Source organism: Haliotis rufescens, unplaced genomic scaffold, assembly GCF_023055435.1.
Source record: "Haliotis rufescens isolate VD_foot unplaced genomic scaffold, xgHalRufe1.0.p SCAF_7, whole genome shotgun sequence".
NCBI lineage: Eukaryota > Metazoa > Mollusca > Gastropoda > Lepetellida > Haliotidae > Haliotis > Haliotis rufescens.
Window position 1 is genome coordinate 13,601,070 of NW_025964361.1, and position 16,593 is coordinate 13,617,662.

Sequence of the window (16,593 nt, forward strand, 5' to 3'; positions counted from 1 at the left end):
GAAGGCTTAGATCGTTGTAAGCTACAATCGAAACCATTGGTCCGGAACAAATCTTAAGGTCTTTCAATCGACCAAGATGGCGTCTACGTTGCTATTTTGCGAAGAATATGGCAGATTTATAACGAGAGAACGGGTTTGTAGAGACATCTGTGTCAAAACCACAAGCATAGCGAAGACGGTAATACAATTATTATTAGTATCATTATTATTATTATTTACGGATTAAAAAAAAAATGCAGCAAAGAGGGTTTGGGTGATCTTGGCACAGTCAGGCTGGTTAGGCTCATCATCAGCTCAGGGCCTTTGCCCCTCTACACGCAGCCCAGACAGCGAATGGGACTTCTCTCAGGAAGCGTTGCCTAGTCAAACCCACCCAGAAGTTTTCGGAGAATGTGAAGACTCCCCAACACTGCAGCCTTCTGCATTACCCAGATTGTCAGACGGGCTGTATTCCTGGTAGCAAACCCGGGTACTCTCCCAATGTCAGTCAACAGTTTGGGAGGTACCAAACCTACGGCACCGAGAACAATGGGGAGTCGATCCGGTGTCCCGTTATAAACTCTCCCCTGTACTAATTCGGTATAAACTCTCCCCCGTACAAATTCACCCCCCGGAGATTATATACCGGTACAGATTCTCCCCCGGAGAATCTGTTCTGAAATAAAATCTCCCCCGGGCGGATATATTTCGCGCCCCCCTCAGTATAAAGTCTCCCCCCTGATTATTCGGTTTGTTGCAATGTCTTTAAGTACTATATTCTTTAAATAGTTATCTTTAATGTAAGGAGGGTTACTTTAAAAAATAGATTATGAAATAGGTCATAATGAATTGATATTTCAGAATATTTTATTTGGTAACTGTACCTTCCATCCTAAAATAATTAAAAGACATAATCATACCAAACAAAGGATGGGAGACAAGAGTCTCTACAAGGTTTGTTGTTTCTAATACAGTTGTTGTTGTCTGTATACATTTTTTTAATATACCAGTTTGAGTCTACATGTGAACACAATCGATGGTTGAAATGTTAGTCTAAGAACAAAACATGAATTAATTCTCAAGAACTCTGATGTATAAAGTTACCTTCATCTTTGATTGACTGATGTATTTTCAATCTTTATCCAGCACTGAAGAGGCCACAGGCCTATAGTACGAAGCATTAAGTTTATGAATAATCAGCGTTGATTTTGACTCCATAAACTATTATAAAGTATTCATAAAGTATCAGGGATCATTTCAACTTGCAAAATGATTGACATAGTCCTTTATAGAGCGAGGATTGGGCTGTTTTCTCACCCGATTGACTGATAATACAACATGCACATGGTTTAGAATGGTACAATGAATGGTAAAGCATGCAAATTACACTATTACGCGATATTTCATAAGAAAATATCATATCTCCGTTGATACATAAAACCAATATTTAGGAGTCTACATATTGATATAAGACTTTATCACTGTATCCAATTCCAACATTTTAGATAAAAACTTTCGGACAGTTCAGTTAAAAATTCTTCAACCTTTAATACATCACAGGATTTGTAGCTAGACGACGGGAATCTACAGTCTTACTTACTTACTTACTTTGGAGATTTAACGTGCGCTTTCCGACTGATGCGTATTTCGCACACGGGCCCGGCCAGGCCATTTAATGTGTTTCCGAAAGGGGCGAAAGTGGTGTGTGCAACCCAAGAGGGGGCTTTAGGGGTTGCTTATTTAGAATTTGGGAATTTTGAGATTTGGAATAGATGCTGATGGGGTAGAGGAGGAAACTAAGGGAGCTGAGTATGGTGGATGTTTGTGTGTTTATGTAATTTTGATTTGGTAGATTATAGTGTTTTTAAGATGCGTTTTATTAGTTCCGTTTTGATTAAGAATACGCCTAAGGCCTTGAAGTTTTCTAGTTTATTTTGTGGTTGCTTCTAGAGTGAGAGCCTTGTTTAGATTGAGGGTGGTTTGTAATGTGGTTCGATGTGTTGGGTAGTGTGTGCAGTGGATGAGTGCGTGTTCTGGGGTTTCTAGTTGTTTGCAGTGTGGGCAGTTACCTGTAGTATGTTTTTTAATTTTGTTTAGGTGGTTATTTAGGTTGGTGTGTCCTGTTTGGAGTTTAGTGATTACTCTGTCGATTTTTTTTGATGGATGGAGAATTTTTGGTTTGGTTAGTGGTTTGCTGAGTACTTTTTTGATTTGGCTATTTGAGTTTAGATATAGGTTATGCAATTTTTTGGTGATATTTTTGCTTATTTACGCTTTTAATTTCTGATTTTGAGTTTGGTAAGTTTAAGCTTATTTCTGGGATTTTGAGGGATAGTTTAGCTGCTTTATCGGCGTTTTCATTACCCTATATATACGTGGGCGGGTATCCACAAGAAGTTTATTTGTTTGCCTGCGTTAGTTAGGTCGTTGGAGCTTTTAAGTATTAGATTTATTAATTTAGGTCGGTTTTTGGTATTTTTGTTTTGGAGGGCTTGCAGTCCACTTAGGGAGTCGGTAAGTATTAGGATTTTATTGTGGTTTTTGGATTCTTGACTATGGAGGGCTGAGGCCATGCCCATTAGTTCTGCCGTGAATATTGATTGGTTGTTTGGGAGTCGGAAGGATTGTGTGGTTTTAGTTGGTTATGTGGTATGGACTCCGAAACCTGTGTGTTTGGAGGTCGGATCTGAAGATCCTTCCGTGTAAATGTGACACCAATTTGGCCAATTTGGGTGTATGTATGCTAGTGTGGTGGTTTTAGCTATGTTTTGGTCGGTTTGTTTATTTATTTGGCTAGCTAGTGTTGTGTCTATTTTGGGTATTTTAAGTTTAGGGGTGAAGATATTTGATTGTTTGCAGTTTTGTTTAAGATTTTTAATTTGGTGTTCATTTAGGTAGTTTGTTATTCTTTGGGATATTGGGGTAAGTAAGGGGTGTTTACGAGCTACAGTCTTGACTGTGTGTTTTTTTTTATGAGAATGTTTCTCACCGACCTTAGCGTGTAGGGGTGTGATGTCCTGGGCAGGACAGTGTTTTGACTACTTGTCTTTCATTAATTAACGTTATGGGCATCCCTAATTAACCTTTACTAATTCATGTTAAACCAACACAGGATGTTTTCTGGAAGTAGACAATCGCGAATGTCATAGGGCTGACACGACACGTGTTAATAACTGTCCTTGAACTTCTTAAGTTACTAAACATTCTTTATATCTAACGACTAATATTATATCTACCTATATTCCACTTTATTGTCTCATATTGCGGTAGTTAAAGAAAACAGAAAAGCCCTTTTCACTCCACATTCGTAACATCGTCTCTATCAGAAGTGTTTGGCAACTATTGAACTGCATGGCAAGTATTTTATAAAACGACCGGGGGAGGAAATATTCTGGGGGAGATTTTATTTCGTAGGGTGGGGGAGAGTTTATTTCGAGAGGGGCGGAACTGTACCGGTATAAATTCGCCGGGGGGAGATTCTATTCTGGGGGCGAATATATTTCGTGACACCGGCAGGCACTGCTACATAGCTATAGGAGTATGTGACAGACACTACCCCGCCCACAGGCAGCCAGGGTGGAAGGCCAACTCCGTAGGGTACATAACATTTAAAGGACACTTATGTCCTCACTAAACTAAACTAAAACAAGGACCACACATAGCGTGCATCCAGGAAACTAAATTCTCCAATAAATCCAAATTTCACCTACCAAACTACAACATAGTCAGACATGATCGACCTAAAACCAAAATAATAAGAGCATCAGGTGGCCTACTAATACTAATTAGAGAAGACATAAGCTACGAGGAAATCAAAATAAACACCCCAAACCTAGAAGCCAATGGTATCCAAATCACCCTTAAAAACCAAAAAATAAACATCATAAACATCTACCACTGGCAACAACAGAAAATCCAACCGGAGGATCTAAACATACTCACAAAGATAGGCAACAAATCTACCATCTTTCTAGGAAACTTCAACGCCCACCACCCTTCCTGGGGCACGGGAGATAAACTAGATAATCACGGCAAACTAATATCAGAATGGATAGAAACAAATAATTTAGTACTACTAAATAACAACCAACCTACCAGATACGACAAAAACAATAAAAACATGTCGGCTATCGACCTAACCATATGTACAGCAGACTTAGCTCAAAGTACCCAATGGGAAGTTCACGACGCCCCCCTAGGAAGTGATCACTTCCCCATAAACATAACCATAGGAAACACTAACGTCCCAAATCAATCCGAAAGTTCAGAACCTAAATTTAACTACAACCAGGCTAACTGGGATAAATTCCAAGACATATGCAACCAAGCTAACCTAGTAGAACTAGAAAATAGTGACCCAGAAATATATTGCCAAAACCTAACGGACTTCATAATAAACGCAGCCAAAAGCGCAATCCCCTTTAAAACTGGGGAGCCTCTAAAGATACCCTCCTCAGCCTCTACACATCCCTAATCAGATCTAAACTAGACTACGGCTGTGCCATATACGATACCCTAAACGAAACCCTAACCAAAAAACTAGATTCAATACAATATCAAGCCCTCAAACTAGTAACACGTACTCAACATGGCACCTCCCTCACATCACTTCAGGCCCTTACAGGAGAAATGCCACTAAATTTACGTAGACAACACTTAACACTAAACTTCTGGGCAGCATCTCAATCAAACCCCCTTCTCCAAAACATGCTAAACCAAAACATACGTCCCCAAAACCAGGCACTAACTAGAAAACACCCTCTACTCACCCCAATATCCCAACGAATAATAAACTACCATAACGAACACCAAATAGGAAACCAACAACAAAACTGCAAACAATCAAACGTATTCACCCCAAAACTTAAAATCCCCAAAATAGACACATCCCTAGCCAACACAATAAACAAACAAACCGACCCAAACCTAGCTAAAAGCACATCACTAGCTTACATCCATCAAAAATGGCCAAATTGGTGTCACATATACACAGACGGATCCGCTGATCCGATCACAAATCACACAGGTTTCGGAGTCCATATAGCCCAACCAGTCAAAAATACTCAATCCTTCCGACTCCCAAACAACCAATCTATATTCACCGCAGAGCTCATGGGTATCGCCACGGCGCTCCACAGCCATCACACCAAAAACCAAAAAAAAATCTTAATACTCTCAGACTCACTAAGCGGACTTCAGGCCCTCCAAAACAAAAACACCAAAAACCGCCCCAAATTAATAAACCAAATTCTCAAAAGCGTAAACAAACTAACAGAGGCAGGCAAAAACATACAACTTATCTGGATACCAGCTCACGTAGGAATTTACGGGAATGAAAACGCAGACAGAGCCGCAAAACAATCCCTAAAAATACCAGACATAAGCCTTAAGCTACCAATATCTAAAGCAGAAATCAAAAGTATAAACAAACGTAAAATCACCCAAAAATGGCATAACCTCTATCAAAACCCAAAAACCCAAATCCTAAAAACCCTCAAAAAACCCCTCACCAAACCAAAAATCCTCCATCCCTCCCAAAAAATCGATAGAATAATCACCAAACTCCAAACAGGACACACCAAACTAAATAACCACCTTCTAAAACTAAAAAAACACGCAAACGGGAAGTGCCCACACTGCACTCACCCAGAAACAATAGACCACGTACTACTACATTGCACCCACTACCTCACACAACGTACAACATTACAAACCAACCTAAATCCAAATAACGCTCTTACCTTAGAAGCAATCCTTAACCCCCAAAATAAAATAGAAAACTTCAAAGCCCTAGGCATTTACCTAACCAAAACAGAACTAATTAACCGTATTTAAAACTTCACTAAACCACCAACACTAAACATCCAAAAAACATCAACTCACCCCCACACACTCCCTTAGTCCCAACCACTCCCCCAAGGCATGTATTCCAAATCTCAAAATTTCAAAACTTTATATAAGCAACCACTAAACCCCCCTCCTTGGTTGCACTCCTCTCGCTACCACTTTTATACCACTAAATGGCCCGGCCGGGCCCGTGTGCGAAATACGCTCCAGTCGGAAAGCGCACGTAAAATCTCCAAATATAAGTAAGTAAGTAACTCACATGTGTATGGCCGTCGTCGAGACATGTTAACAGTATCACATTGTTTAAGGTGTAAAGTACACATTCCGTAACAGGTTGATACGATGTCATACGCATAGAAGCCTGATCATCATCAGAAGAAAAAGTCTCTCCACGATTTCCAAGTTTAGAATTCATACTGTGGTATCAGCATATCATGTTGCTTAGGGTGTAAAGTACACATTCCGTAACACGTTGATGCGATGCTATAGACATAGGAGTTACCCAGGCGGTTTAAGTGTCATGAATTGCTGTGCAGACTTGCAACTCTAAGTCCGACGATCGTGGGTTGGAATCCCAGATTCGCACTATTCGTGATAACTGTTTTCAAATATTTTACTGTCATTCGATACCTCGCAGGAAAACATCTGACAAACCCTCAATTTGGAGGTTATGTTAGGTGCACCTCGTTTCAAATCTACTGTCAGCTTTCCAACACTAAGCTTTCTGGTGTCATTTGTCTGTCGCAAAACACAAACGTAAAGATACCTTTTGATTCTTAACACTCAGAAGCGACAAGGTATAAATTACACAAACCATAACAGGAATCTTATTATTCTCCATTCGGAATTACCCATTTGAGTTCGTTTTCGAGAAACAGGAATAAGACATGGTGCTGCGAAGGATTCGCTCGTTATTGCCGATACATTGGAAGCTTCAACGCTGCGTGATTGCCTGTCAGGAAAGCTCAACTGACGTTACATCATGCGGTGGCTTTGTCAGAAAGATATTGAATTGGTAAAATATGTTTTTATCTTGATTGGATTTGTCCGCACAAGAACCTGCTCGCGGGTTTAACAAATGTGGTAAATCACTGTATAGGCTGTCCTCCAACGGGAAACGGACGCACCATGGTATCGAACATACTCCGGTCTATTAAAGGCGATGTTATACCCATATGTAATGTTATAGACAGTTGAAAGTATATTGTTGAATGGCGTGCTCTTGTCGCCAGGATCTATGTGGCTACTGGGTTTCCCCGGCACACGTTTGGAAGAGTCAGTGTTGGAGAAGTAATGGCCTGTTCACTGAACATTTCCCCAAACACTGTCACATTTACTGAAGCGGTGCACCTCTATTTTTTTTAAACATTTATATATGCACCCACTATGAAAGACATGTAGCCATGATCTTTTAATCATTTTCGAACATGAATCTGTTGACATTTCAGATCTACACGTCTCCTCCCCTGACCGCCACCCCCGGGGGGGGGGGGGGGGGGGGAAGGGGGGGTGGGGGGTGGGGGGGGGGGGAGGGGGAGGGGAGGGGGTTCTACCCCATTGTTGGCCTCCACTCACACGGCGAGATGGTCACCCTCCTGGAAGTAGAACCGTGGTCGCCAGATGTCAAGGTAATTGTTCACATACATAAATGTTTATTGTTTTATTGTTTTATTGTAAATGTTTCTTTATTTTTATGAACACGGGTCGTTAAGCATGTTGTATGCTTGATGTAATCCAGGTCCAATCGTTTCAACTGTTATCCATGACATGTGTGTTTAGGCAATTGAAATGTGTATTATATAATTCACGTTGATACAAAATGTTCGAACGACTTGAATCGAACATACTAGTACTGTCATTTTGGGCTGAAGCTAGTCTCTGTTAAAGGCTTGAAGGATGAAATAAGTCAGTGTGTGCCATATGACAAAGATGCAGTTCCGTGTTATCAAAATGTCGAACTTTCCTGATTTAACGTGACAGACGCCTCTGCGATCAGACGACGTAACCTACCATTCCTTGTTCTGCCGTGAAGCAAGGGTGTCACATTCATCAGGGACAGTGACGTGGGTGTGGTCGCTGACACAGTTAACTGAATTGGTGTCTACGTTGCTCTCTGGTTAATGACAAGCTGTTGTTCAAAATGATTGGAAACACAGAAATCTTTTCTTGATAACAGTGAATTTGTTTGGCTCACAATTGTGAGAGTTAACAAATAAAGAGAATCATTGATAACTATAGTGTGTTACATTGTCGATACACGTCATTTGCGGGGGTTATTGAGTATTTGATCCTCGGAAATTTTAAACCGACGGCGTTAACGCAAAGGCTTATTGCATGACGTCTTCTCTGTGAACATGGAGTTTGAGCAGTACTTGTCATAAGATAGAACTGTATCATATATACCAGTATCTGTCTAAAACTCTATGTCTCTTGAGGCGGTGGGATAGCCTAGTCGTTAAAGCGCTCGAAGACCCGGGTTCGATTTCCCATATGGGTGCAATGTGTGAAGCCCATTTCTGGTGTCCTCCACCGTGATATTGCAAGAATATTGCTTAAAACGGCGTAAAATCATACTCACTCTCTCACTCTATGTCTATTGAGCGAAATCATTCTATGTTTAGATACAAAATATATTCAGCGTATGGTAATATCAAAACAATGAATGTTTAAGTCATATGATACATATGTATATTATCTGTAGTCATCGATGTCGTTATTCCAGCTACGACTCCATGTGGCCCGACATCCCTGTTGGTCAGTTTGTGTCCGAGTGTCCACTCTCACCTGCCTGCAATAAGTTCTCCTTTGGTAAAGAAACACTATCCAATACTTTTGCTACCGTTTTTGGTACTATTTGACCATGAACACATTCAGTGATTATGCCATGAAATACCCGTCTTTCACGCCAATGTTCACGACCGAGAATGAGACCGACTTATAAACCGACATCTACTGAGATTAATACACATATTTGATATCTATACTCCCTGCTTAAAATGGGCTCGGCTAACGCTCATATATTACATGTATTTCCAGGTTTCTCAGCACAATACCCGTGCTCGCGGGTTTCACGGAAGTGCTAAACGTGCATCACTTCGGCCTTTCTTCCACATCAAACCCGAATACATAACGGGAAATACTGTTTAAAGCGGCGGTAAACTCACCCACCAATATTTAGGAAACACACAATAAAATCTGGCAAAGGTTCATGTGTCTTTGGTATGATTATTATATTCGTACATATTTGCTGCCTCTATAGGAGCATAGTGTACTTATTATTTTCATTGCAATAATTCTGTTATAATAACTTCACCAGGGGATTGTTCCTCACGTGATGTAAACCCCTACATAGTCACATATATGCGTTCTCGGTCATCTTTGTTCAACAAGTGGCGTAACCACAATGCGACCTCATAGTACTGGACCAATGCAGGTACATAATTTCCCCGTGCGGTCCCGAGGTAGAATGTGTCCCCATCACCCGATATATTGCTAGACGTAAGAGGCGATTGAATTGCAAACCGGTGGGGATTCCGTGATAGAATGGGTACCAACCTACATGCATGCTGGCAGGTTGCTAACGTACCAAGTCGGCGTGGATCCTTGATTATGATATTGATCACTGGATTGCATGGCCACAGTCATAAGGCTGGAATACTGCCGAGTGTGATATTAAACAACAAACACTCACACACATTATTTTCCGATTGCGGAATAAAAGTAACGCTTTCTAAATATGTAATTGTTTGTGTTCAACGCCTGTAATTAATCAATACACATCGAACCCAATGTAATGGAAGAATGTAACTTTTGTTGTGAACTCAAATATTAAAGATTAATTTGTAGCTACATGCATTAATGAAATAAAACGGATTGGAAAATCATTTTATTACAAAGATAACAAGTGTTGAAAAAACGCCTCCTTATGTAATTTTTGTAACTCATTGATTAATGGAATCAATATTTATATCATATATAAAAAATGTATTTTCTATGTTTGTACCAGGTGCAGGTATCGTACTTGTTTGATCATGATAAAAGCTCAATCACACATTTTATACATGATGGTCTTTAATTTGGCGTGAGTAACGTACGCATTAACCACACGACTACCCATTAGGATATTAGTACATGTACCTCAATAAAATCCGAGTATTGATTTTGACACCCAGGGACTCTTACTGACATGAATTTCTTTCATTGCCGTACCACTTCTTTACCCGTGTTTAAGTGAAAACTTTCCTCGTCTCTGCATGTGTTTGTGCTCAACTTGGTATCGAACACCTGGTATCTGTATTTCATATTGATTCACATACACTCGCATCTGATATAGTCGGGATGGTTCTATTGGGATTGCTTAAGTTAATAGAATTTCAAATATTTTTACTTTTACTGTACTTTTATAATCCTTTTATTTTACAACATTTGAATAAAAAGATAACACATGAACGTGTATCCTATCGTTATAGTAATGGCAAAACATTACTTTGTTTATGTGGTCACAACACTAAAACCAATGTGGATATTGACATTATTTGGGCATTTACTATCCAATTTTCAAATGGTTGTTTTAATATCACTTATAATCCCAGTAAGTTGACGTTTTCTCCAGTTCCTGCTCATCAAATGATTTATTTGATGTCCTTAAAACTATTCAAGTTACCCTTGGTGTTGATGGGAAAGCACTCTATGATTATTCAATGCAGTAATGCTTTACAGACAGCAAACATTGAACAGATCGATGTAAGGATGTGAAATGGGACATTATACTTTCTTCCCCAAATAATCATGCAACTCAACACTTACGATTATATCTTGTGGAATAACGGCTCATTAGCTTCAATTATGTGATGCCCTCGTCATACTGAAATTTCAGGGTGAATCACCAGTGCACTATACAAAGGCATTAAGGAGATTTGGAAATACGAAGAAAATTGTCCTTATGCCTTGACTAAGCAACTATATGAACACTAGTGCGTGCAAACACAATACGTCACACAGTCACCAGTGCAATTTGACTGTTCAGTCAGTTTGACTAAATACAGATGTATCCATCTTCTGTAGCAACAACCTACTTTCCCATGACGGCAGCTTTGTGAAGATATGTAACAAAAATAGTCTAACTTCGATCATAGACGGCACAAACAACAGTCGACTAAATAGAAAAAATGTGTATAACCAAGTTGTCAAATATATTCGATATTGTGTTCAATATTGTAGCTTTGTTGTTGATTCTCGTCAGGGTTCGTCCTTTTCAAACCTGATATTTTGATTGATCACAAAGGCATGTAATTAAAACCTGTGGCGTGATAAATCTATCATTCATGGTCTTGACCAAATACAAGCACTATTATATTGATAAATGACATCTGTGGAGGTCAATTGTTTTCTGGATTCTCATAAACTTTAATGGACCAATATGAAGACATAAGAAATCACAATTATTATGAGTGCATGTCACGCACGTACAAATATTTGCTTTCACATTACTTTCACATTGCATAAACATTTTGTGTGACATCTATCCCGCCCCAACACATTATTTTGAATAAAACCTTTGCATTGTTTGTTTTCGTTAAAAGGTAGGGGTATGAGTGAATAGCTCATGGTTGTCTAAAAAACGCACATCATTGTCAGTCTTTAACAATACATTATCCCATTTAGTTGCAAGTAATTATCAATTTCATTTATCAGGCTGCGATTTTATAATATTTTCATTACGCTACATTTCATACATGTAATTGCAAGGTTGTACTTCTAACAATGTTCGTATCCTATGCCAACGTCATCGATTTTGTTGTTTGTCATTTCAGTCATAAATGAATAAGAATTGATTAATATGTATTGATATGTGATGCAGGCTACGGGTACTGACAATAAAGAAGTTAAAATGATAGTATAAATGACCGACACTATTAGACCGTGTCAAGTCACGGTTGGTAAGATTAGTTTACATTATAAGAGCAAAAACAAATTGCAATACATGCTACATCTAATGTTTACCGTGCATTGAAATCTCATATTTGTTTTGGGTATTGGTAGTTGGGCTTAACTAAGAGTACAAAACGGTGACTAAACGTCATTAGACTCTTGCTAAAGCAAAGTTTGATCATGGTTACATCATTCAATGCCTAAGTAAATCTTTCAAAAGGTTGTGTGATGGACATCTGGAGGATACGAGGGGCGGTTGAAAAGTTCTGCGCCCACGTGTAACAATGAGGATGGAGTTGGTTGCTAATTATTTGTCAACATAACCCCCTCCGAGGTCCACACACTTCTGTCAACGACACTGGAGTGCCAGAATCCCACTGGTGAAGAAGGCTTCTTCCAAGTGACGTAAAACGTCACCCACGGCAGAATAACGTCATCGTAATTTGCACATTGCTTGCCAGACAGGTCTTTCGTCTGGTTTGGAAAAAGGTTTGAAACCGGGAGTCGCCAAATCTGGTGATTACGGAGGATGTTCAATGAGTCCAAAGCTACAGTCCTGCATCGCAGCCAAGTCTGCATCAAACTTGCGCACAGGCGCATTGTACCGTTGGGTCAAGACAGTTTTAACTGTTTCCTGAGAGATGCCTTCTGTATGCTGTGTTGTGAGACGTCAATCCTATCATGTATTTTATCAACATTTGTCCTAGTGATGGCAGTTGAAGGTCCCTCGTGATCTTGGCTCATCTACGGGACCTACTCATCCTCTTTAGAACACGGTTGCCCACCTCTGAACAGTGGCAAACGAATGGTCATCATCAACTATAGTGGACAACATGTCCGCAGGGAATGCTGTTGGAGTTATTCCTTTCAGTTGCCGAAGCCAATTTCTTTCATTTTCATCAAGAGAAAGTATCTCGTCGCTTTGATGCGACCGTCTCCGTGGTCTAGTGGTAGAGCGTCCGGCGTTCCCCGGCCGCGTCATACCAAAATACGTTTAAAGATAAAAGATTACGGAGGGTAACAACAAGTACCATCATATAACGTATTTTGGTATGACGCGCCCGGGGATCTGCATTAAGGGGTTAAAACAAGGACTGGTCGGATCGGAGTCAGTATACTGTGTCTGGGTGGGGTATTTATGTTAAACTGCGGCATGGTATATAAGTGGGCTGGCACTATAAAATTGGCATTAGTACAGACTAAGAGTACAAGCGGCCGCACACACCGTGCATGCACGTCGCTATATAAGTGCAATAGTATTGGACGCGATGTTAAAACCCATTTCACCTCACCTCCCTTTGATGCCTACAGACATATGCTACTTGTTTGCGTAACTGGTTTAAATACAGCCTGTACGCATTGAAAATATTGAACAGGCAATTCGTCAGCGTGGACTATATTTCTTTGTTGTGGGGCAAAGACCGTTACAGCCACACTCCATATCAGTGACCAAAGTGATGTCCGAAGCAATTATCTTTTTTTGGATTTGGAACACCTGGTATCGACAATGCGGGATAGTGGTTTTATATACACAAGCTTCGGAATGGTACATTTGGCTCTGATGTTTAGCAGATATTTATTATGATTATGGAACTAGCTTGTCGCGTTTATTGAATGACTGTCATTAATTCAGTTTCACTGAAAACGGGATATCATAATTAGAAAATATTAATATTCAATGTGCCAAATGAAAATGGCGTCATGATGGTGGCTATGCCAATGAACGTTTTACATTTTGCTTGAACGTTGAACGGTGCAGTTAGTTCCACTCCAGCCACATAACGACGTCAAACAACTTATCGAGTTTTAACCGGTGGCAGACACCATGAGCAACGATGGCACCATGACAACAGGCAATAAAACAGAGTTTGTCCATCCAACCATGACGACACGCAAATCTGCCACTGCACAAACTATGTCCATCCAACCATGTCTATATGCAAATCAGCGCCGTCACAGAGTATGCCCATACGATTTTAGCATTATGTACTTTGGACCTAATCTGAAAAATGACAATCATTTTCACACATAAGATCTCGCGATTATAACAATAGATACTGAAACGGTGGATTAGATTCAGTGTCAGTTTCAGTTTCAACATATTTTATAACAGTCATGGTTGTATATATACATATTATCTGGGGCACGGAAGGCATATTTGCACCCATACAGATTGATTTGTGTAAGATTATTCCTTGTCCGTTCATATTGGAAATACTGACTGCAGAATGACATTGACAATGTATTGTATCTTAAACATAACATATCGTGACAATAGTCATCAACTTCAATACAGGAAGTAAAAACACCACAGACATATTAATTCCTATGTGCTTGTGTGATCATTGGTCTGCACGTATTGAAATCTAACCTGAACAACGACGACGCAACCACAAGAAACGTCCCTCGATGTGATGCTTCGGGACAATACTCGCCACTTATCCCATGTGTGTTTCCGTCAGCCCACAAATTCGGGTTTACGGCGTGGTTGGATTGGTTGTCATGTATATAATTGGACCCATTAATATATCGATTTCTGCAAATGTTTTATTTTCGCGTTGGCAGTTTTGAGAAATGTGGCATCCATTTATGGCGTTTACATGGGAAGAAAGTCACACTCTGCTCAGAAAGGGGCGGTCGGGTAGCCTAGTGGTTAAAGCGTTAGTTCGTCACGCCGAAGACCCGGGTTCGAATCCCAACATGGGTACAATGTGTGAAGCCCATTTCTGGTGTTCCCCGCCGTGATATTGCTGGAATATTGCTAAAAGCGGCGTAAAACCACACTCACTCACTGCTCAGAAAACCGTTAAATACTGGTTAAAACTACTTTTCATGGAATCGCAGGGCATATTTCATGTTATAAAATGTGGATAATGAAGGGTAGACAAATTTGGATTTCAGGTGCTGAGTAGTTGTTGTGCAGTTATGTTTTCAACAATTGAGACCGACACTAACAACCAGCATTCACTGTGAAACGTATAGTACATATAGTAAACGTATATTACTCTCAGAATCAGATCAGAATTTTGCCTAGTTACAGCTACTAGCTACAGCTGCAAAATTATGAGCATAAATATTTTAAAGATTTAAAACCATGTTTCAACAATGTATTTCTTTTTTTTCAAAACAGTCTGAATCATAGTTAATATTTTTCCAGAATTGTAAAGGGACAGGCTCCCCCATAGTATCTAATGATCGTTCCCTTTACTCCTCTTTATGTGTATTCAGAAACATATTTTCCAGATTAAGAGTTGGTACTTCACATCTCGGTAGTGACTCAGACAGACAATCGAGAATCACGAGCGTCTGCGCATCTGTTAAAGACCTTTATAACTTCACACTTATGTGGTTTTCTATTGGTCATTTAAGACAACGTTCTATACATCAACCATATCTTGTACAATGATCAAGTGAACGCTTCAGAAACCCAGCGCTACTAGTTAGCTGAAATTTTCAATGCTATCCTTGAACAATATCCTATCCCCTGTTAAATATAGACAGTATAAATTGTGTATTCACTATTATATAGAATGTTTCATTTGTTTCAATAGTGGCCACCACCTAATGTAAAACAATAAATATGGTCCTGTGGTCTTTCATATAAAAAGCGTTCATTTTCAGCATCATAATTTTCATCAATATATACATCATTCATTGTGACTACTTCTAAAACGAAACCTAACGGGCCCCTGAACATTAATCTCGCAACAAGTTCAAGGACGCAAAGAATTTGTGTTGTCTGTAAGCGTGATTATCAGGGTCGATAGTGATAAAACAATATTTACAATTACTATAATACCTATATATGGTCCCTCGTGAGAAGACACTGTAACACTAGAACATACACTCATCACCACGTGTACAAGAGATAATCTTGCTGATATCTACATAGGAATCAACAACTATTATCTCTTTTAACAGGAACATTATGATGAATAGTAATACCTTGGAGGTTTATAGATAGAGAACAACAATACTGACGTGTACTCATATAGATTGCTCATTCGAAGGAAACTATCATTATTTCATGAATGTAACTATAGACACAGTTAACTCACTAGATCAAAAAATGTGTTAATGTGTCATCATTTTCAGTAATCCTTTAGTATTTTGTTCACACCTTTTGGTCTTTTACGCCCAATGCAATATGTTTCGTTGGATAATCGAAACTGGTTATTCTCTGATTTGGACGTTTTATGTTTTATCGTACAATGGAGTGCTTTCAGGAAATATTTGTTGCTTTCATCTTTATTATCTCACTTCAAATTGGATTCTAAGTTGACCATATGTGTTGGTAACGAGTTATGGATGGCCACATGTACAGGAAATAGTAGTAATAACACCATACCCACTCACTCACTTCTTTATTATCTTAGCGTTTGAAAAAATACTCTGAGGAAATCATCACCATACAATTTGTAAGAAATTGATTTTTGGAAAATATAATCGATTTTCTTGATGATCCAGTTTTCAAACCTTTTTGGACCTCTGAGGTTAATATAATCCATGCTATATCTTGGACTAATATGACTATAACATTACAAATCAAGTTGATATTTTCTTCATTTCCTGCTAAGAGAACAATGCCGTCTGCACGGGCCAATATGCTTACATATTCCTCTCCACACTTCACGCCCATCCACCATCCTTCCAATGCCTGTGGAGAGAGACCGTGAATGAATCAATGCCATTCTATCCATCAATGACCTATGTACAGTGCGTCTCAAACGGTCGATAGCTCGACGAACGTAGAATGCAGTACAGCATCGGGCGAGTTACCAGCCGAAACATCTTCTTGTCACTATGCTGATTTTACAGGTTTGTGAACATTTACTT

The 16,593-nt window shown here is 39.4% G+C and overlaps 1 protein-coding gene across 1 annotated transcript in view; it reads left to right on the forward strand.

Annotated features, from left to right (window-relative positions):
* Positions 1–16,492: 16,492 nt before the first annotated feature.
* The window catches only part of LOC124141862 (IgGFc-binding protein-like), a 28,075-nt gene continuing 27,974 nt past the window's right edge, over positions 16,493–16,593 (forward strand). Inside the window, exon 1 of the mRNA XM_046510021.2 lies at positions 16,493–16,575. Coding sequence (XP_046365977.2) covers positions 16,561–16,575 — 15 coding nt within the window. The 5' untranslated portion in view covers positions 16,493–16,560. The remainder of the gene's footprint in view (positions 16,576–16,593) is intronic.